At 42.0% G+C, this 23,282-nt stretch overlaps 2 protein-coding genes across 2 annotated transcripts in view; one reads left to right on the plus strand and one right to left on the minus strand.

The window, feature by feature from the left end:
- The window catches only part of DMRT1 (doublesex and mab-3 related transcription factor 1), a 55,977-nt gene extending 36,296 nt beyond the window's left edge, over window positions 1-19,681 (minus strand). The window contains exons 1-2 of the mRNA XM_079330055.1: window positions 19,133-19,681; window positions 15,891-16,074 (exon numbers count right to left, since the gene is read on the minus strand). Of these exons, the coding sequence (XP_079186181.1) occupies window positions 15,891-16,074; window positions 19,133-19,417 (469 nt within the window). The 5' untranslated portion in view covers window positions 19,418-19,681. The remainder of the gene's footprint in view (window positions 1-15,890; window positions 16,075-19,132) is intronic.
- The window catches only part of LOC306814396 (putative COBW domain-containing protein 7), a gene marked incomplete at its 5' end in the record, with an annotated part of 373,307 nt that overhangs the window by 112,348 nt on the left and 237,677 nt on the right, over window positions 1-23,282 (plus strand). The gene's annotated exons all lie outside the window — the stretch shown is intronic.

A 23,282-nucleotide genomic window follows, 5' to 3' on the forward strand; every position in this document is an offset into this window, starting at 1 on the left:
TGGACTCAAAAATCTTAAGTCTTTTCCACTCTAAATGATTCTGTGATTCAGATTCTCTAACACAGGAGAGATCAGCCACCCCGGGTGCCAGCAGCTACAAGGAAGAGGGGGAGAAAGTAACAGGTTCTGTTGCAACTTTTGGGAAGTTCTTATGCACTACACTTCCTAACATGGGACAAGATGGGCTAGGCTGGAACAGAAACTTACCCTTAGCTATCCAACAAATCACACAATCATTTTTAATATTCCTGACGTTTCTATGACATTCTATCAGCTCTTAGTGCTACAGTTTCCTCCTGAAGAGTAGAGTGGTAATATTCTGCTGCATTAAGAAGGAGGAAAAATAAAATGGTTTTTGAGCCTTCTTTTCTCTTTTTATCTGCTATCTGTGGTTTGGGTTACCATCATTTGGCTCCATCCGTGATCAACACTTCTCCAGCAAAGGCAACAGTACCTCTTGTGTACCTCTCAGTACCACAAGCTGTGCGCTTGGATCTCTAAGCTCTTTTCTATGTCTTTACTAATTCCTGTAGAGAACCGATGCTACTTTTTTTGCACTATGTACACAGTGTAAAATATGGCCCACTCTTTCATAGAAGATCAATACGATGCACAATAAATACTGGTATTGATCTTTCACTGTTGTAGACAACTCTCCAGCTCTATGGCATATTAATAGTAGTTAACCAGTAATTCATTTCAGGGTGGCTGGTATTTTCTTTTAAAGAAGGTGAGTACCAGGGGTCAGTTACACATATACGTCTTTTATATTCAGTAACCTATGATGCGCTCCTGCCTTCGCTTAGCATGGTGAAAAACACCGGTCCAGTCCTTAGCTAATGTAAACCAGTCTCAGACCATTTACTTCAATAAAGCTATGGCGATTTACACAAATTGCAGATATGCAAGGCAAAAATCAACGTAGAGGCCAGTATATAGATCATTTTGGAGGAGAAAGGCCAGGTAATTTACAGGAATTTTCATCACCATCTCCTTCTAACAGATGCAAATGTGTTTTTAAGGATATATACTGAGAAGTACAAACACTGAAATTTGAAGGCTGCATAAAAGCATGGAGTATTTTCTATTCCTACTGGTACTGTTAAGGGCAAGTTTCACATCTTATTATATGTTGGCAATGTAATTTAAGTATGTCTGCATAAGCTTCTGATATGAGGTCAAATGACATACAGTCCATACTATTCTTAGCATGTAAAGCAGGGTGGTAGCACCAAAGTACCTACTGGGAATGATTACCGGACCACGCAGATATCTGGGGGAGATTATTAGTCAGCATATTTCTAACAGATGTACACCAGTAACTGTTCTATAAATCAGGATAGCAGTGCCACATTTCAATGTTGGAGAGCATGCTGTAGCATGGCTCAATTTAGTCATGCAGCATTAGACCAAATTAGTCTTCACCCAATTGTGCATTTCAGAAAAGGGATTTGTATATGCATTGTGGCAATTATGAGAATTTTACTGGCCCCATTTATTGGCATGTCTTCTTATATAAACCAATAAACAGTTTTTGTTTTTTCAATGCCTATGGAGACTCTGGACATACACAGCTCTGCTGTTGGTAAGACAGAGCTGTGACTATTAAAGTAACACAGTGACTCAAGGAGCAGATAAGCACTGCCCAGTAAGCAAAGCTCAGCTAGTGCTAAGTTTACGTTTCCTGTAGTTTTCAATTCAGAGTGACTTTTTCCATCGGTTTTAATACTTCCTGCAACCCAGCTTCTGCAGCATGGACAGCTACACCATTAAAACACACAAAAAAAAATTATTCAGTCAGGAAACACCTGCCTCCATACCTTAAAAGAATCTTGCATCTTGTACCTGACTATTTCTCCTTGCTCAGTACATAAAGCATTGGCACGCTCCTATAAGCTGGTTTAGCAATATGAAGTCTTGCAATGCATTAGTTTAGCTCAATTTGCATCTGGCTTTGAGGTTGGACAGTAGCCTTGAACAAGGCCAGTGCGAAATCACTCCCTAACATCATAATCAGAAACTCTGGTACAATGTGTTTCTCCCACCAGACAATCATGACAGAGCTATTTCAGATGTCAAAGAAAGCTGGCACTATTACTTTCTGCTGAGAAATGCTCCCTCCCAAGAAACAAAACCCACACACTTGCTCTGTCTTTGAGAGGAGCATTTCTGTTGTCTTCCCATTAGAAGTTGTAGAGTATCTTTGGTTCCAGCACTGAACTTTTAGCTTGATATAAAGTTAATGTGCTAGACAATGTTCATTTCAGCCAAGGCTGTGGGGTTGTGTAATTTTCTGCCACCCCCAAAAAAGGCCATTATCTGTAATTACCCATTACCATGCATAATTATTTCTTCTATTCTGGTCTATGGCCCCCAGGACTTCATGATGTTACAGCTCACTGCATTATCTTATCGAATTTGTTAAGGAAGCTTTTTTGACCTTTTGAGCACTTGTCACATCATATACAAAAGCTGGCAGTAAATTATCTAAGCATGTAGCCTGTGATTTATTATTTGTACCTTGCATACTGATACGGTACAAAATATTACACATGAACTCCTTCCCTATTCCCACTACCTGCTTTTGATAAAGTAAGAAAAGGAAAGGAAACTCTTTCAGAAACAGAAGGAAGGGAATGGGAAAAGGCTGGAGTCTCTCAATGGGAATTTAAGGAGCATGACAGCAACAAGCAGCTAAGCCAGAACATCAAGCTTGGGAGAAAATCCCAGCTGCTCTCCTCTCCTTCCACTGCCACCTTTTCTGTTTCCCCTCTTCCTCCACAGAGTCTATTTCATCCTTTTTTTTCGCAGCTCTGTAACCAGCTGATGCCTGCTCTTGCACACAGAAATCCATTTACTGTTCCTTCATATGCAAAACATGAACCACTCACCCCCTATTCACAGCTTTGGTTAATGCACTATAATTTTGAGAGACAAATTTGGTCCAATATGACATATACAGAGATTGCCCTTTATGGATGTGAATGTGCAAAGAGTCAGGATTTGTCCTCATTATTCTCAAAACCCCCAGAAAAGGACCAGACAGTGATCAGCATCCCAGCGCTACCTGCTTCAGCTAACAGCCTCAGGACACTGCAAGGATACATACTATGCCCCTCTTCCTCCTAAGGGCACAAGAATTGGAGATAACAGAGAAGCAGGGCACTCGAGAAAACAGGAAAGATAATGCCCTGTTATCCCAACTTTCACCTTCCCCTTAGTCTCCTATTTATCAATATACTCCAGAGGGTGCTTTATCTTAAGCTCTCTCTTTTAGGTGCTTGTATGTATAAAACTCTCAACTCACATCCCTACCTGCAAAGACATATTGAAGAAAATATAACTTGGGAAACTGTAGTACAAAAAAGAGGCTTTGGTGCTCTTGAATTGCATTGTTAAATAAACACACTTCCCAGGAATCAGAAAATCTGAGATACTTTTTTAACATCATGACAAATACAAGGAAACATCAATGATTAGGTATTTAATTTGGACTAAAAGTGCACAGTGTGAATTGCTGTAGCACAAGTCAGGCAGAATCATGCCTTTCAAAACAGTCACTGAAAGCCTTCTTCCTTAAAAGCAGAGTGAACCAGGAGACCCCGGACTCGTAAAAGCAACCCTGAATTCAAATGCTAAGAGGTAGCTACTCCAGGCCTTGCTGTGAAGATAAAACCCTTCTCTGTGTTTCTCTGCAGTTTACAGATCTCTGGCCCTTCAGTCTGTGCTGCCTCTCAGACAGTGGGGAGGTGGAGACCATCCTGCAACCAAGATGAGCCAGCAAATATAAGCAAAGCAGGAGGGGAGAGTGTGCTTGTACCCCTGTCCTGGAATCTGGTTTCTGAGATGTACAGGGTTCTTTTACTCTCATTCTTCTATGGAAAGCCATAATCTGCAGCACTCCCAATTGTTCTGACCAGAAAGCTTTTCAGACAACTATGTCTCTTCCTCTCTCCACCAATTGCCAATGTTATGGCCCTACGCTGAGCTCAAACATGAAATCTGGTTCTTTCTCTTTTTTGTTCAGATTACCTTTCCAACCCTAGGTACAGAGAAGTGCTCTAACATCTGTTAGAAAAATACCAATGCCATATCAGACAGGAGAGCTAACAGCAGCTATGCCTCCCAGTTAGGAATATGTGGCATAGCCAAAGCACCTTACTAACACCACAGTACTTCTCTAACCCTAACCAGAAATATTCATCACTCTTCTCAAAGCAGGAATACACATTTAAAACAAACAAACAAACCCAAAGTGTGTGGTCTAATGATTCTGAGCCTTTTATAGACCTCTGGCCTCTTCCCTGGAACTGAAGTGTACAAGGACCAATCCATTCCAACTCTTTATCATGGCTGTGCCTTATCATCTGCCAACTCCTACCATGCTTTTCACCTACTCCCACCACAACAAGACAAAACAACCAGTCATAGCAGCTTTGCTGCAGTGGGTCTGACAACTAAGGCTGGATGGGTGTCATGAAAAGTTCCTTGCTAGGTGCTGTTGCTGGACTGTTGAGTTCAGCCAGCCATTACAGGTGAGGGGCCGGCACAGTGGCAATAATGTCTGTGGGCACAGGGCATGCCTCTCAAGGGCTACTTGACTGGAAGAACTCAGTTTCACCTGGAAGGAATCAATATTATTTGTTCCCTCCTCTATGAATAACTCCAGAGTGGTCTTTGCACAAAAATGACACTTACCTAGTTTTACTTCTGAAGGGCTAAACCAGTTTTAAGTGGGACAACAGATTTTAACGAGAACAAAAATTGCCACAAAGAGGCACTCTAAGATAAACATTATGCAATAGGGACAACACAGGGAAATCTGAGAGACCTCAGAACTAAGGTTATTTCCTATAGGCCTTCTTGAGCCGTATGGTGAATTCACAGGACTTTGCATCCCCAATGCTGCTGCTGTTCACAACACCAAACTTACCCATGAAATACCACAGAAAACTTTAACTGGAGCTGGTGTAGTCTGGCAAAGGCATAAACAATCAGAACAATCATATTGGAGATCAAATGAAGGTTATCTGCATGGATCACTAAAGTATAAAATAAACTGCTGACTTTCACCCCAGTACATGTTCTCTGCTCTTTTAATCACTCCTTTGTCTCCTGCCTGCTCTCTGCCAAGTTCAAGTCCAGGCATGTGGGTCCAGACCATTATTACATCCCCTCTAGCTACAAAGAGAAACCCAGGAAACAGTATGAACAGGGAAACAGATATACTTCCCTCATCCCCTGCCCCAACCTTCCACTGGTTTTGGTTCAGTGATGCCCTCCCATCCAGTATTCATTTTGAGCCCACTTTCTGGTATGTACTATGCTCCCAGGGAAGGAGTCCTACCAGGACTAGTTCCATGACCATCTCACCAGCTTCCCCAACCACACACCTGTCTAGCTAGAACTGTCCCAGGTTTTGCTCATTCTCTTTCACCAGGAACCACTAACATTCAGCATAGTACTCCCCAACACCACCAGCTGTGCAGTGACAGTGTTTCTTTGGGATGGACTTCTCAATTTTTTACTTCTGGTATGGGTTAAAATGGTTTTTGCTTGCATGTGACCAATCATCTAATCAAGCCTCCCCACTGTCTTCTGCAGCGTTTGCCAGTACATGTACCTTTATATCACCTTACAACACTGCCTGTCATGATGCCAAATTTCCTTCCAAGATACCAGTGGGATGATTACAGCAAAGAGCAGGTCCCTGTGAGATGCCCCCAGAAACACTACAGTGTTAAAACTGCCCACTCAGACCTACAAACAAATAGGATCATTTTCCTTGAAACCGTGTAACACATACAATACTGCTTTTCTGTCAGTTCAGGCTCCTAATCAAGATGCCAGGGGATGCAAAAATCAAATGCCTTCCAGGATTTGTAATTGCATCAGTATGTCAAACTTCACCAAACAATTTTGTAATGATAAAAGATTACCAACTGAACAGAATCTTAACCCATAAACTCCTGTTAATTCATGTTATGTGAACACCATCTAACAGCTGCATCCCTCCTCTTTTTGCATATTTCATTTTACTGTGGATTGTTCCACTATTTCCAAAAAAGGTGGTGTCAGGCTGATAGGTTTGCAGCCACTTATCCTACCACACTCGCTTTTCTTGAAACACTGGTATGACACCATTTTCTCCCAAGATTTAGGAATTTCCTCAGTGTTGAAAGACTTACTGAAAATCCCAGAGTGAGTCAGGATGGAAGGGATGGCAGAGGGTCATCTGGTCCACCCACCCTGCTCAAGCAGGGTCATTCTACAAGACATTGTACAGGATTGTGTCCAAGCAGCTCGAGTACTTTCCAGTAAGAGAGACGTCCCATATCCTCAGCCAAGCTGGTTTTTTTTCTGTTTTCTTCCCAATACTGCATATGAGTTGTCCAGTCCTGCTGATTTCAGTTCCTGTTGGAACTGTAATCTCCATAACTGTCACCATCTCCATATACAGCTATAATACTACATGTCTTTTTTTCAAAGCAAGGACCAGCAAAGCAAGTAACTTTCAAAGCAAGTTACTATTCCATACCGGATGAAATTATTGCTAACTCTGCATGTGCATTTCTAATACAACTCTTTCAATTTTAATCTTCACACAAACCAGTATTTTAAAAAGAAAATATGATTTATGCAAATATTTTAAAAAAGCAAGAAGAGAGCAATTTCATCCAGAAAACTGCAGCTTGGCATAGTAAGTTTGTCAGTCCCACACAAGCCCCAGCCCAGAGCCAGGTAACAGAAGCTGAAATACCTCTGATTTCAGTAGAACTGGAGAAGGCACATTTTGTTCACATTTAGTGTGCATATAATAAAAATGCCCCGCTGGAAACATTTAGTATGCAACTTAACAATCCTCCTAATAGGGAAATGAAATAAAATCAACAGAAAATCGTATTTTATTTCCACAATTAATTTAAGCTCCAGGCCTTCAATTAAGATATCTATATCAGCAAATTCAACCTTCAATATCTCTATCACTCATTAGAGCAGAATAGTCAAACTTTTTATGTGAGCTGGGGGGTAATGCTTGTTCTTTCCTTTCTTGCACTTTTGGTTATTATAACACAGCTATAATCATCATATAAAAAAAAAAAAAAAAAAAACAGGAATGGCTTTGGTAAAGGAAATATGTTCAAAATCTTCGACTCCATGAAGGTGGTAGGCACTGTATCAGTGCTCCAGCACATGTTTGTCTACACTGAACTGAGACAACTGGAGCATTTACGTATTTGAAGTTACTGGCACATGTGACAGCTAACAGGATCAGGACCAATAAAGACAGTGCTTCAGAAAATTGAGAGCATGAGAAACAATGACCATTTTCAACCCTCAGTATAAAAGCTGGGAGTACAACTACCTTGTGTGCGTATCTATGTACACATGCTATTATTCACTTTGAGATACCTGATTTGAGAAGGAAACTTGCAAACAGTTAGTTCTTTGTGTTCATGCTACCAAATCCAACACACTACTGAAGTGAGTAATGGAGACAAAAGTAAATACACAAATTTTAAAAAACAGACGAAGAAATTAAAAATTATAGGAAATTGGAAAAGAAACACAGATTTCTGGACAATGATGAAAAACAGCCCAGACACCTGCAGGGGCAAAGAAGCAAATTCAGAGAAGGAGAAAGAAACTCAGTGTGGATTAAATCTAAAGGGATTTAAGCCATTAAGATCAAAGAGAACATTAGAAGGGAGGGAAAGCTTCACAAGTGTCTGATATAGGAGACCTTGGAGGAAATATGACTAGGATAAAATCACTATGGCTCACACTAAAAATAATAAAGGGAGTAGGACAATGGGTTGGAATTAGCTGGACTCCATGCTTGGTTATAAACTATGATCATGACAGAAACCCAAAAGTTTCTACAACAGACCAGCTGGAAATAACAGGAGGGCTTTTTGACTCTGCCTAATATGTGATGCAAAAACTAAAAGCAGAGTAGTGAAAAAAAAATGCAGACATCCAGCAGGCCTAAGTGAGAGAACAAGAATCACACAGATGTGCCTAACTTTTGAGCATGGCTGCCAGTGTTGCAAGAGTGCAACAACATCTGCACTCACAAAATCAGCTTCAATGCAGATGCAAATTGATCACTGCTGAATGCTGTTCACGCATAACTGACCGAAATGCACAGTGATGGAACTACAGAGGCTTAGCATCTGCTGAAGTTCAGCTGTGCCCATTACTACAGACATCAAAATAACCAAACAGTGCTTATTCTGTAAACAATGAAATAGTATGGTTAAAGACTGAGGACAAATTTGAAAAAAAACCAGACATCCAATATCACTGCAAAGGAAGTCAAGCCCAGTATTTAACTAACCCTCTGCAAGCTCCTCAAGAAAACACAGGACAGAGTGCATGAACAGTATTTGTTAAGTAAAGGAGCTGTTCACAACTCTGATCAAGACTAGCAGGTACTCAAACTCAGAAGAAAGTTTAGTAAAGTTCAATAAAACAAAGGAATGAGAAGAAGCATATGAAAAAGCACTCCCACAAGAGAAACCTTCAAAACTGCATTTTAGTTCCCATGTTATTAAGTGATAAATCTATTGTAAATGGCAAATGGTTGAACAGACTGAAATAGGAAGTTGTTTGATAAATTAAGCAAATGAAAGCAATCTTCAAGGTACAAGAAAGCCTGTGAAACAAAAGGAGAAGCAAGAAATCAAATCAGTGCTCAGTTAGGGAAGCGTGCAGTATCCTTCACTCCTCACTTATATCTTTTCTTTAAAACAAAGAGCCCCACACATTCAGAGAGGGTTATAGTAACTGTTTCAAGGACACAGAAAGGAACAAGAGGTTAGCTGCAGATAGTGAATAATATGCCCACGGATAGTAAATTCTTAGAAATTGCTAGCACATTTTCTGCTCCTGCTCCATTCCTTATCTCAGTGTTCATAATAATAAATGGAAACCACAATCTGGCACAGATAACTCTAAATCTGAATGCACATATGCAAACGCCAGTGCCACAGAGGAAGAGCTTCCAAGGCACAAAGAACAATTGGATGTGTTGACCACCCTGTCACCTTAGGTGAGAAGAGAACCTGGTGCTAGGACAGGTACATGGCAAAACAAAGCCTGTCCAGCACACAGCAAAAAACACTCGGCAGCTATCTTGCTCTAACCATAGATCTGTGTCTGGAAACCTCATGTGGTGTGAAAGAACTTGGACAGCAAGATGCTGAAAACACAGAAAGTCCTATGGTGAAGTATTTTTGAAAATAAAACTTTAAAAAACCTTACAAAAATGAAAATATTCTACTCCAAATCCTTTTGGGGAAAAAAAATATCTTCTGAAATGTGAAAGAAGGATAGAAGTAACTGCAGAGCTTCCTGTGCTTTGCATCCATCTCAGGGCTGAGCAGCCTTTTTCTCCCAAAGTAAGGGAGTGGGGGTAGGTCATGACTAGTCCCTGGTACCCTTGCTTCCTGGCATGCTGCAGAAACATCTCCCCAGCCCCTGCCTCTGGTGAAAGCAGCCCTAGACAAGGTTTGGAATACCACTTGCACAGAAAAAGAAAAGCAATCTTCTCTGAGGTTTTTCCATATCTGTTTATAATTTCTATTTGTTTTTACAGTTCCAGTGAAGGACTGAAAGCCTGACAAGAAAAATAAAACTTCTTAACTCAGACACTTTGAGAACTGCTGCTAGCTCTACCTTGTTTCAGCAGTATGATGGAAATACCAGTCTTTTGATAAGCCTCACTGAATGAATATTGTATTGAATACAGTATTTCAAACATTAGCTCAGTTAAAACACACCTACAGGCACCTACAGGCACCTACACACACACCTGCATGTAAACCTGCAATAACAAATATTGCTTGAAAGAGAAGCAGGAAAAGTGCAAGCTTTGCAACAGAACCCAAGAATTAACTGGAAACGTCTAATCAGGGATGCAGAACCCTGTAACATTATGATTTATTTAACACAGTCAAACAATAGCTAGAGGCAATGAATCAGGTAAGAGATGACAAAGCTGCAGGAGATTTCCGTCATCTATTTTAACCTGAACATTGATCAGAGTTTACCCCCATATTAATCACTTGAGATCATAATCTAACACACTCTTAAACACCTCTCCTGATTATGCTTCACTTACCCCCTTGTCCTTATGCAGGTCACTCCATTGCTAATTGCAATACTAGTTAGGAAAAAAAGTGTCTAGTGTTTAATTTAATTTTGCCTTTTTTAGTTTCAAGCCGTTGCTCCTTGTTATGCTGTCTCAAACACTGTAAATAATCCCTCCCCCTCCTCCATATTATTACCTCTCAAATATTTATAGACTGTTTATATCCACCCTTAGTCTCCTTTTCTACAAGCAATACATCATTTTTGTCACCCTTCCCTCTATCCTTTCAGATTTATCTACGTCCTTTTATAATGAGATGCTCAGAACTCCTCTACCGTTTTCCAAAGTACAGAGAACCCAAAGCAGCAGAGAGAAGCTGAAATGCCCATCCCTTCTTGCTTCACAAGCAACTCCTTTTTACACAACTCCAAGCAAAACATGTTATTTTTATAGGAATTGAAAATTACAAAGTCACGGCCACCACGCTATGCAGTGCTTTGTTCGCTGCATACTTGTATCAGTCTGGAATTAAAAAAGCCTATTCAGGATAAATTTTATCCTAAATCAAGGGAAGATTGATCAAAGCTCCTGTAATATTTACTTAGTCCAGCCTGAAAGAGATTCAGTAACTAGGAAAACTACTGCACAGACAGAAGATCACTCCCAGCAACTGCTCCCCAAGACAAAATCTAACTCGTGTTGTGGCAATCATGTCAATCCACAAGTCCACAAACTCTTACAAGAGACACATGCAAATGTGATCATTTTCCTCTCATCATAACCTCAATGAACTAGAGAAAATCAGATGATGATGATGATTATGATGATGATTCACAGGTGAAGGACACAGAACTTTTCACTAGCTGTTACAATACAATAAAGACATATTTAACTGTATTCCTCACTTCTGAACGGAGATTTGTTGACTCTAAGAGAAGCCAGGGGCAAATACCAGGAAGTAATGGAAGGAGGTTGGCAGGATCTAGCCAGCAACTAAAACTGGCAAAGAAGTAGCCATGAGTGCAGCAGGAGATCATCCTTCGAAAATTGTGAGGAGTCCAAGAGAAAAGCAAAGAGCAGGAGGATGGACCAGTAACCACTGCAGACCCACCAAGATCTATGAGGGCATGCAGCCATCATATCAACCCTAGCACAAGCAGGCAAAGCAGCTAATGCTGCCTTCCTTCTGCTCAGCCTTGTTGAGGCTGCTGCCACCTGAGCTATCAATCTCCTCCACCACCTGTCAATCTCCACAATGTTAATTAATTCTTCGTTAAAAAAAAGAAAAAAATCTACCTTTGAACATTACTAGGTCAAAAGAGTTAAGATTTCTTTCACAGGCTTGCAAATGCTTATCAGTATTGAGGCTGGCAGAACTTCACATTTAAGTATATTGACTTAATGTCAAAGAAATTTCAGAGATTCACAGAACAGTCTATTTGGAAAGAATCTTTGGAGACTAGCAGGCTCAAACCTTACTCAAACCAGAGCCAGCTTCCCAGCTGTATCCTGTTGCTTATACACCATCCAGCCAAGTACTGAGTTTCCCCAAGCAAGGAGACTCCAGAACCCCTGTGGATAATCTGTTTCAACCCCTAAGCACTCTCACAGTGAAACGGACACAGCAGCTTTCGTATGATCAGTTGACTAAAATGAGGCTTTTTCAATAAAACTGAAATTCTGACAGCACATGACACTATACTATAAATACAGTCAAAGAGCTGTCTTTCAAAAAGAAAATTTCTCACTTTTTTGTAAACCAGGCTATGATATTTTTCTATTACAACAACTAATTTTTTAACTCATCATCTATGCAGCATAACAGCTGTGAGATCATGGCATCAATTTTTGAAATCACAATACAGTGATCAAGAAAGTAAAGGAAGAGTAAAGAAGGCATGGTAAGGTTTTTGCAGACAGCTAGGGCACTAGGTTCAAAGGGATCTCAGTACCATCATACATTAGGCATTGTATTACTGCTGACCCTGCTATGGTCTGTATTTATGAGCAGAAAAAACCCCTTTTATTTGTCAGAGAGTTTAAGCAAAGGCAGCACCTACTTAGAGAAAAAAAAAAGAATACTATTTTGTTTCTGTCAAACATAATAAATGTAACAAAGGGAAATAACAAATACAAGCTTACTACTCACAATTGCTGAAAATTACGTTTGTCAACCAGTGATACAGGGAAGGTATTTGAACACTGCTGTCATTGCAAAGACAACAGGGAAACAACCATAAAGAGCACAGGACCAGGAGGTGGCATTTTGCATCACACAGTAATACCATCTATACTGGACACTTCTAAATTGGACCAATAACAATGCAGAGCAGCAGAAAGAAGGGGTTCTTTCCAGCACCTTCCAGTCATCTGGTGATGTATCTTGCAGCCATTCCACTGGCCAAATGCCAAACATGACCCTTAGTTTGTGACAAGGGCCAAATATAATGAAGTGAAGGTGAAATGGATTCTCCTTCCTTCAGTGTGAGCAGATTTCTTTTTTCAGTAACCCGTAAGGTGTTTTGTGACCTCATCTGCCTCCGCTCTCTGCCCCACCATGACTTCCAAATACCAGAATGAGAAAGGGTCTGAACTGACAGAAACCAGTGAAGACGACGGGTGTTATGAGAACGTCTGAAAAGCACACTCTACATGCTTCATCAATAATCTTCCCTAAACTTTGTGTATCCATTAACCCAACAAGATATACTTATCCTACAGAAGAAAAGACAATTATGTCAAATGCCCTGCTCAATTGCTGCTCTGTACAATTAAATGGCCTTTTCTTTCAGCAGTCTGTAACTTTTTAAGAGGGAATGCACAGAAATGACAAATTCAGTCTGTAAGACACTCTACTAATGCCCTGAAACTATTTTCTGTTCCCTTCCAACCACCCTGCAAATTCCCAACTTTTGAGTGGGAACATACAGTCCCATCCAAAGTAAACACGCTTGACACGGTTAATGTTCCAACACTCATTCTATGACCATGATAATTCATTTTTTCCTTTTTCTAAAACAATGAGTCAAAATGGGATCTGAAAAACTGCCTCTGGTCTCCAGGTGTTATACTATTTCTGATCTGCTAATAAAATGGATACAGCAAGCAATGGCTCTCTCTCTGGCACTAAGTCTGATTTATGTGACTCCTTCACATATCACTCCTCTGCTGGCAAACAATGCTCCATGTGATGGGAGTCCAAAAGAAGAACTGCTCTCATAAGCCAAAATCCTTAGAGGAGGAACAGAATTATCACTGTCAAAATCACCTCTTGCCCCATCTAACGTGAGCTACACAGAACACACTGCACTCCCTGGAGCCACCACTTCCCCTGGGGCTTGCAGGGAACTCCTGACTCCCCTTGCAATGAATGCTTCCACTTTGTCTGCTCGCTTTTGCAATGATCACTGTAAGTTCTTGAAAGTCAGCACCTCAACCTACCAACCTGAGACAATGACACTTGCTTTGCTGGGGTCTCTTATTTTGCTTGCAGTTTAGGGTAGTAGTAAAATCATAAAACAGCAATACAAGAATCCATCAAGTACCTGGTCCTGAAACAACCCAACAACTAAAGCCAGAATATGGCAATTTCTCATCTGAAAAAAATAAGATCGTTATATGCTAAAAATAGAAGCATGAGGATATTTAGGCTATATTCCTCACTACAGCTTCTACTGAAAAGCTAGAAAAATGCAGAGCATCTTCTCAGAGTCAGCACACAGACATCAAGTCAAAACCCGTGAATACTTACACTGCTTTCAGCAGATGAAGCTACCAAAATTAATAGGTATGTTACTTTATTTATACAGTGTAGTCACCTCTGAGCTAAGTACAACGTCTGTTGCTACTTAAGTGCCCAAAAGCAAAACTATGAACTTGATTTTCTATTCATTTGCAGATGCTTCCATTTCTGGTGAACAAGGCTGATGCTGTCTTGATTTGTGGCTGTAATCACACCTTCATTCTGGAAATTAAGCTGTGTATTTCAAATGTTGTCATTCACAAACAGTTATTTATTTGGACACAAATAACAACAGTTAGTTATTTAGTAAAAAATGCTTGAGAAACAATGTATTTAGATTGCTCAAATTCCATGGTAAGAAAGATGACTGCTCTTACCAAAAATAGTAGAACAATATTCAAATTACTTTAAAATTACACAGTTTTATGTTTTTAAGTAATTATATTCAAGCATATGAATTGCCTTAAGCTTGTTTGGTCTAAGTTTTTCATTAAAAGACCATCATTTAATTCAATTAATTACCAATTATTACAATGGGATTAAGAAATTACATACTGTTATTTTAACAACATTAAGATCAAAGCTTATTCCAGTTTTGTCAACAGTAAAATTATCTCATTCTTCAGCCTTTCTGTATAAGCAAGGATCTTCTTGTTCTCCTGAGCTACACATAATCTCTGTATATTACTGAATATACTACTTTAATCTTTAGCCAGCTTTTTCCATGTCTATAGACAAAGCATGCAGTAATACAAATATGAAAGGAGTAACTGCATCAATTCAAAGGTGACACTAACATAATGAAAACAAAAAAAAGCTAATAAAAAGCTATTTATTGCTTTATTAAGCAGTTCTTTTAAAAGATTCCCAACAAAATTCCTCTACAATGGTCTGAAACTGCCTGTCTGCACTAGATCCAACAAATTCATCTGACATACTTTTAATGGCCTGCAAAACAGAATAGCATCACTTGACAAACACAGACATGCTTGTCCTTTTATTAATTAATGCAAGGCATTGCCCACTTTAGAATCACCTTTCTATCTGACAAGTATATTCATCTGTATTAATGGCATGTGTGCATATGATTAAAAATGAATCAAACTTCCTTTTCCTTTTATCTGTATTTGTTTGTTTTTTTCTGTCTACACACAAGAAATCAATTACACTAGCTCCTTTCTTCTTTTTTATATATGTTCAATCACTACATGTGTCAGGCATAGTTGGAAAAGGGAAAAAGCAATTTGTATAGGAAAAAAACATTTTGCCTAGAGTCCTCACTTGCCTAGCATCTTCAAATCCCATCTTTGCTTAGCCATGCTTTCACTGAACATACAGACAAACACTGTTCTTTGTTGGTGTTTTTTTTGGGTTTTGTTTTACAAGTGTTAAATACAATACACTAAGTTGTAATAAAAGAGAAGGATAACATCACTCTCTTGTAGTTCATCACACGATGCCACACAGAACCAATGCCACCACATCAAGTCATGCAAGGCTGACAGATCTCTGCTGCTGGGTCCATAATATTGCCTATTGTACTTAGCTTTTATACAGTTCCGAAAACTCTCAGATTTTGAAGAAACTACACAGGAAGCCAAAACTTACTTACTATGACTGTAGCAGGAGTACATATTTTGGGACAAAGGACAAAAGCTTCCCTTAATTCTCTACTTGCAGCCACACACACTATTGAATTTTACTATTATATAAATATATATTTATTATATTTATTATTATTTATCTATAATATACAATATATATTACATATAATATATAATACATAATATATTTATATATTTATTATTATTATTATATATTATTTTATGTGTAAAAGAAATTTTGATTTTCAAGTAAAAATAACCAAATAAAATATTACAGACTGATACTGGATCCTTCCCTTTTACTAACTGTACCAAAGTACAATGCTGTTGTTGGGGAGAGGGCTCTCCATAGCCTGTCACTGCAAAGAGGGGAATGGGTGTTTTCAGTGGGCATAAGCAGTGTTGGCCATCATACCCAGCCGTGAGCATTGCTCTCCCAGCACTTTACCTGGTGGTGTGCTAGCTGCTGTCATGGCTGTGCTTGTCGAGTGCATTGGGCTGCTGCCTTCCAGAGAGAGGCAAGAGCTGCCACCACTGTTCTTCTTAACAAACGTCTCAGGGACACTGGGCAGGGGCACTGGATGGCTGATTCCCAGCTCCTCTTCCTGAGCTTGCTGTCTTCTTAGTGCAACCTAGGAACAAAAGATAAGACATAGGGAATGCTCTGTGGTTTTGAGCACAATTTATACTGGAAACAATGAACTACTCAGATTCAAAGCTGGCTTTTTACTGTTTGTATTGTAGAGTAGTGCAGATCTTAGAATCATGAAGGTGGAAAAGACGTCCAAGATCACCAAGTCCAGTATCCAACCAAATGCCACCATGTGAACTAAACTACAGCACTAACTGCCAGGTCCAGGTGTTTCTTGAACACCTCCAGGGATAGTACCTGTGCAACTCCTTTCAGTACTTGAATTCTTTCTTCCTGATGTCAACCTGAACCTCCCCTGGCCCAGCATAAATCCATTTCCTCTCCTCCTGTCACTACTGGCTGCCTGGAAGAAGAGGTGGACCCTCACCTGGCTACACCCTCCTTTCAAGCAGTTGCAGAAAGTCCCTCCTGAGCCCCTTTTTCTTCAGCTCCCTCAGCCACTCTTCACATGGCTTACTCTCTAGGCCTTCACACAGTCCAGCCAGTGGGTAGAGAAGTATATAAAGCTATCAAAAAACAACCCCTTTTTGTGTCTAAGCACATATAAACAAGGCTATGAAATGCTGGTGACATACGCATCTTCCTCCACCGAGGCCAGATGAAGACGTGTTTCAACCGACTACACTCCCCCAACACAGCTGCTCTTGGGACAAGCACACTGTAGAAAGTGTAGTCACTACCCTGTCTCTGCTGATACACAGCTTCTGGGCTTAAGAAGTTAACCCCCTGCTTGCAGGGTTCTGCTGTGCCTTTCACCAACATAAAGCAGCTCTCTGTTTGAGCTTGTACCTGCCATTTGCTGCTCTATCTATTTGCTGCTATGCTCCCTGCTGGCTCTTGGCTGGAAACGTTGTCCTTCAAGGAAATTTCTGCATCCAATATATTGTACAGAGAGAACCACTATGGAAGAACATGGCAAATGCAGGATACCATCCTGCAAGCATCCCAGATAGCATCACACACATTGAAGACAGCCGGGCAGGTCTGGAGAAGCTGGAGCTTCCCATTTCTTTCCCAATGCTGACAATGTTCCAAAGCCTACCTGGTACTGGCCAAGCCTATAGGAACTACACAGTCTGGACACGGGTGCAAACAAACCGTATTCACTGCTTACAGACAGCCCCTTCTGCCTCATCTCAACTAGAAGATCAATTTAACACATCTGTCCACCCATGCCACACGTCTGGGGACTCTATGTGACACTGCTACAGCTGCCTACCCCGCTACTTGTCAGGTGACTGATCTGCATCTCTACCTGAACCTTGGAAATCTGTTCAGATTACCCACTGGGATCATGGACTTTTCTTGCTGGAAATTCTCCTGGGAATTTGGGACAAGACTTCCTTACATTTTCACATTCAACAGCCATACTTTTTCCTAATACAGATGTATAATTCTGTTAGTTAGTATTAGACCTAACAATAAGAAACATCCAATATAGAAGGTGCAAACTTGCAAACACTGCCGTAACTTTGACTTCACAAGCCAATATCCTTGACCTGTAAAATTCCATCGGCATCAAGGGGCTTTACTGCAGAAATATATCAAAAGGGGGAAAGACAGACTTTCACTGTGTAACTCCTACACAGATAAGGTTTAGCTAGGGAGGCTTTCAAAGCTGCTTTCACAACTTAGGCAGGGAAGAGAACACCCCCAGGAGGACCATCACCAGAGTCTGCTAGCAGGAGGCACCCACTACCTGACAGGAGCAGCTAAGCAGCAACAGTCTGTGTCGATGGGGGACACTTCACACGGCGAAAACGGCACTTTGTGCTCCCTTCCCCAGACACACAGCAAAGGGATTCACGTTTATTTTTCCATGGTTCACACCAGGCAGAGAAAGTGCATGTACCTTGGGTGTAACAACAATTTTTGACTGTCATACCACCAACAAGGAGGAATTGTTTAAATGTACAAAAAGTAACTCTCATTGCGTCCTGAAGACGTTTTATAATACACTGATTAACAGAAGAGAAAAAAAAAAATAAAAGCAAGCAGGGAAGGATTTAATCCAGGGCCGCTTAAGTTTTTGAAACCTTTCAGCGCGACGTACATTTTAGGCAGGATCACGAAGCTCTCCGAGCCCACCAACTGCAAACTTGTGGGTGGGTCTGGTATCACTCCCTCCGCATGCACCAGGAACTCTAATGCCTTGTCAATTATTTCCCGGCAGGGGATCGTTTGCCCTAACGATGCCCCTCGCAGAGTTCAACTGCTCCAGCAGCCACTCCACTACACGCCCAGGACCTCCCCAGTGCCGTTCGCAAGATAAAGATCCTAACAGTTAACACAGCCTTACATTTACACCGCCAGAACTGTGGCTCCAGCGAGACTACCCAACGAAAACGTTATTCCTACCATGAACTGGATACCGTTTGTTGTCTCAGCCCTCGGAATATTCGGAGCCCTGGCTGAGATTTAAGATGTCCCATCTAAAGAGCTATGAGAGGAGCTACTACACACAAAACTTTAAACAACGCCGTTAAAAAAGACCCCAAAACATTAGAAAGTTAGAAATGCGCTCAACTGAAGCCACAGCATCAGGAAATGCAATTTACATTGAGTCTGGAACCACCGGCACAAAATATCCTCGACAAGCAATTTATTGGCTAGATTATTAATTTTCAAGTTAAAAGCAAGCTGGAAAATGGCCACTGGCGGTAGCTCAGGTCGTGCTTCACGCACGTTCTACAGCCCCCCCGGAGCTGTCCGCAGGGCCGGACTGTGCCCGGCTGGGGCCAGCGGCGCTCGGCCGCGCCCGGCGGGCGCAGCTGACCGCTCACCGCTGCCGCTCGCCCCCACTGCAATCCGCCGGGGCATCTCCCACTTTTATAGGGAAAAAAAAAATAAATTTAAATGACATAAATTAAATACAGCCAGAAGTGTCCCTAACACAGGTACGCGGCGGTAACTCCCGGCCGGGACGGGCTCCCCGGGACTGCGGTCCCGCAGCGCGCCGCATCTCGGCGCGGCCGCCTGGCTCCGACGGGCCCGACCCCCCCCGGGCGGGGAGCACACCCCGCTCGGGCACAGCTCACCTGCGCTGCCATGACGCGCTGCCGCTCGGCGATCAGGCTGCACTTGTTGCACTGGCAGTCCCGCCACATGCAGAAGCGCTTGTGCCCCTTCAGCGGCGAGGAGTAGCCGTGATTGCGGCAACGAGCACATTTGGGCAGTCGCGGCCGCTTCTTCCCCGCGACAGCGGCGCCCGTGTCCGCCGAGGCGGCCGCCATGGGGGCCGCCACCTTCCCGAAGCTGCTGGCCTTGTCCCCCGGGCCCGCGACGTCCGGGGGCTTGCTGAAGGCCGGGGTGTCACTGGGCATCGCGACAGGCGGGGGACAACCGGGAGAGCGGTGTGCGCGGTGCTGCCCCGTCCCGCCACTCCGTTCGTTTTGGCGGGCAGCACCAGGCGGGCGTCGCCCCTCCTGCCGCGCCTCCCCCACCCCTGCTCCGGGGGGTCCTTGTGGCCGCGAAATCCTCGTTGCCCCGAGGGAGCGGCCACCCTTCCCTTGGCGCTCCTCCCTCCCCCACCAGGCCGGCCTGCGGCGGGAAAGGCGGGCTCCGTGCAGGCCGGTCCCCGCGGGATGCGCGGCCAGCGGCCCGGGCGGCCTGGCGGCCCGAGGTGCGGAGGGCTCGGCTCGGTCCCGCTGCCAGCAGGTCCCGCACGGCGGGATGCCCAGGCCCCCGCTCGGGGGCGGCTCCGCGGCCCTCCTGCGGCCTCTGCCCACCCTCCCTGCCCCGCAGCGGCCAGCGCAGGCCGTGGCCGTGGTGGTGATGCCGGACGAGTCCTGCGACAGTGAGGTGGAAGCGATCCAGCCATGTTTAATCCCGGTGGTCCCCTGGGTTGGGCTGGTAAGGTTTGAGCAGGCGACCAACATGGCCTGGCCCAGGGAGAGGTGTGACGCCCGAATAAAACACCCAAGTTGCCGCAGCTCAACTGCTGGGGCTGCTGGCGTCTTGCTGGACTGCATCCTCCCTTTACGGGTTACCTCGCACTCGTATCCCGCAATGTGTGCACGGACACCTTCATCAGCATCTGTGTGGGCAGGTGATTCCAGCAGGTGTAAGGGCGAGTGATAGCATGGTGCCAACTCGGGGCCATCACCTCTGGAGCTGGTGTGGGTGCAGAGCGGCTGAACTCTGCAGGAGAAGACAAGCGAAGATGCTTTTTCCTTCTTTACATAGGCCGCCCTTCCAACTTGGCACTATGTGATTTATAAACACATGCAGCTCTACAGATATTATTTACAGTATTAATATTTCCTCTGTTACACCTTTAAATCTTTCTGGGCTCAACTTTAGATGACGCTATCTTCATGCTGAAATGAAACTATTAAATTACATCTCAATCTAAGATGAATGACAACTGTCAAATGAGTGACTCAACAGAGATGAAGCAGAAAGCACCTGAGATTATGTGAGGCTGATTTATAAAGATTGCATAAAGATTTCTATAACCCCAGCTTCATGACTCAGCATATCAGATGGCAGTAAGTTACAGTAGGTAGAAATTTATTTCTGCTAGAAGAAGCCAAGATAGGCATCTCTCTCTTTGTGATCAGCTAACTCCAAGCTAATTCTGCTCAGATGGAGCTGCCATGCTGGAAACAGTGAATGCCTGTCTTAGTCTGAAGAAATCTCCAGATCCTCACTGCTTGATATTTTGCCTTAGCTTTTAATAAATGACATTTAAAGAACTTTTTCCTTTACGGTACAACACTGGAGACATTTTTTGGCACTTTTCATCCTCCAGAGAGTGACCTCATTCAAACACTATTAAGCCCCAGCAAGCAGTCAGATGGTGCACAAGTGAAGGCTGAGCACAAGCTGTGTGGGTTTGGTACGACTGTCATTCAGCTCACAGAAACAGTCACTTTGCTGGGATTTACATTTCTGATGTCAATAACTGACATTTCTAAGTGTCAGTAACTGCACATTTTCCCACAAGACATTTTCTATGAATACGATTTAGGATTAGGATTTGCCTTTAGATGTTGTGGTGCATATCACTAATATTTAAGGAGGGGAACAATGTAGGCATACTTATCTTTGTAAACCAAATTCAACATTCCCTAAATGAAACAAATTGAGATCTTCTCAACTCATATGGGCATTGATGAGTTTCCAAAATTTAATCTAGGAGCAAGTTGTGAATAACCAGTTTGTGAAGTTCATTGTGTGGTGGAGTGCACACGCAAGAATGTGTTCAGGTGCTCCCTTAAAAATTATCTTAAAGCCAATTGAAAATGCAAGTTGAAAAGCAGATGAAAGGAGCTAGATAAAAAAAGACCAAGAAAGACAAAATAAAATAAAACCCAACAGAGGTAGAAGAAGAAAATGAGAAATGACAGCAGGGGTGAAAAAGGAGAAAAGATAAGAAAAGAACAGTGCTTAAAGCAGGCAAAGACAGACAAAGCAAAAATAATAGCAGTCACCAGGTTCTTATATAGCTGACTTTTCACTAGAAGACTCAATGGAACAGTCTTGGAGATGAAGTACAGGATGCAAACAATGCAACAGTTCCAAGAAGAACATTCATTCATCACTCTTTCACATAATTAGTATTTTCTACTACTGCCTTTCAGGTTAACCACATAGATTTGTATTATCCATAATGTTACAGAACCTACGGTACAAAACAAAATATTAATGTTGTTAGTAGCTATCTGGTATTTTGTGTGAGTACCACTAAAATATCTAGATGCCTGATGAATACAAGTACATGATCAATCATTTAATAATGAATTGCTTTTGTTTTACTAGCTCAAGTCACACTTTGAGTATGGTTTTGACTGCAATGTTTTTATCCAATTTTTTTAATGGGTGTATGGTGAGGTTGACAACACACTGCTGGATTTTGGCATCTGTGGAGTAATGAAGCAATAGGAGATGGTCATAAACTGCCATTAGTCCTAAGACGAATCACAATAACCTAACTGCAAGTCTTCAGGAAATTTAGTTATTAATTTAATCTATGTCTAGGTGTCTCTGGTTTAAGTCTGTCTAGTGATGATGTCAGTGACTTAAGATTACTGCAGTTTGCCATCACCTTTGGAAATAACTGTAATTAATATTTCTGGTGACAAAAATAAGAAGAATCAAAAGACATTTTTGCTTTTCTTTTTTTCTTTTGTCTTAATAGATATTTGATAGTTGTACTTCAGCTTTAACTTTTTCTTTAAAGTCACAAATTCCATCTGTTAGTGATGATCTGTCTTTTGCATACCTTTGGCTGATCCTTTGAACTTGGCAAAAATATGTTATTTGCTAACAAGATAAGCATTTGGAGGGACAGGTGTGAGCAAGACATGATCCCACCACCACGTTTGGTATTACTCAGCAAGCCAGTGGAGAAATGACAAAAACGTTTAAATCTAACACTGACGCCTGAAAAGATCTTCACTTTCATGGAAGTCAGTGGAGTTGAGTGTGTTTCACTTTAGATCTGTTAGACCTGATTCTGTTTAATTTTTGGGTTTGGGGATTTATTTCTTTTTTTTTTTTTTTTCTGTTAGTGGGTCATATCAGAGAGTTTTTGAGGTATTTTTGACAGATCATTTTATAGACTATATCCCCAGGGCTGGTTGTAGATTCCCAAAAGAGCCTCAGCTGCAGAATGGTGGGGGATAGAAGATAAAGCATGCACACTGCAGTCTGCATTGTCTGAAAACATCAGCGTGTCCATAAACACTCTGGACTTTTTGAACAAAATATCAAAGACAGCCAGAGGGAGTCAAGTAAAGGAGAGAAACTGTGCCAGCACATTCCCTAAGGCACTGATATGAGCTGGGAAGCTCCTAAGTGTTGAACTTCAGTGCTTGCCTGCAGCTTTGGGTGTCTGGGCTGCCCTAGAGACATCAGCTTAGCAGGATAAACAGGTGTAGAGCTACCCTAATCTCTACGCCTCCAGCTATGGCAGTCTGCACATGTGTTTACTTGTGAGTCATCAGCTGGATTTCAGCTGGTTTACTTGTGTGAGTAGTCTCCCATGCAAGGGTATTTGCTGGAGTGACAGACATCATGACAACTAAAACACTCAAAAAGATACTTCAAGAAAAATCCAGTAGGTGGCATAAATAAGCCATGCATTTTTATATTTTTTTATTTTCATTTGTACACATGTGCCATTCTCTTTCATTCGTTCCTTATTTTAATTCTCCTTTAACTTTCATGGATGCTGAAATTTTG

The sequence above is a fragment of the Erithacus rubecula genome (genome assembly GCF_903797595.1).
Source record: "Erithacus rubecula genome assembly, chromosome: Z".
NCBI lineage: Eukaryota > Metazoa > Chordata > Aves > Passeriformes > Muscicapidae > Erithacus > Erithacus rubecula.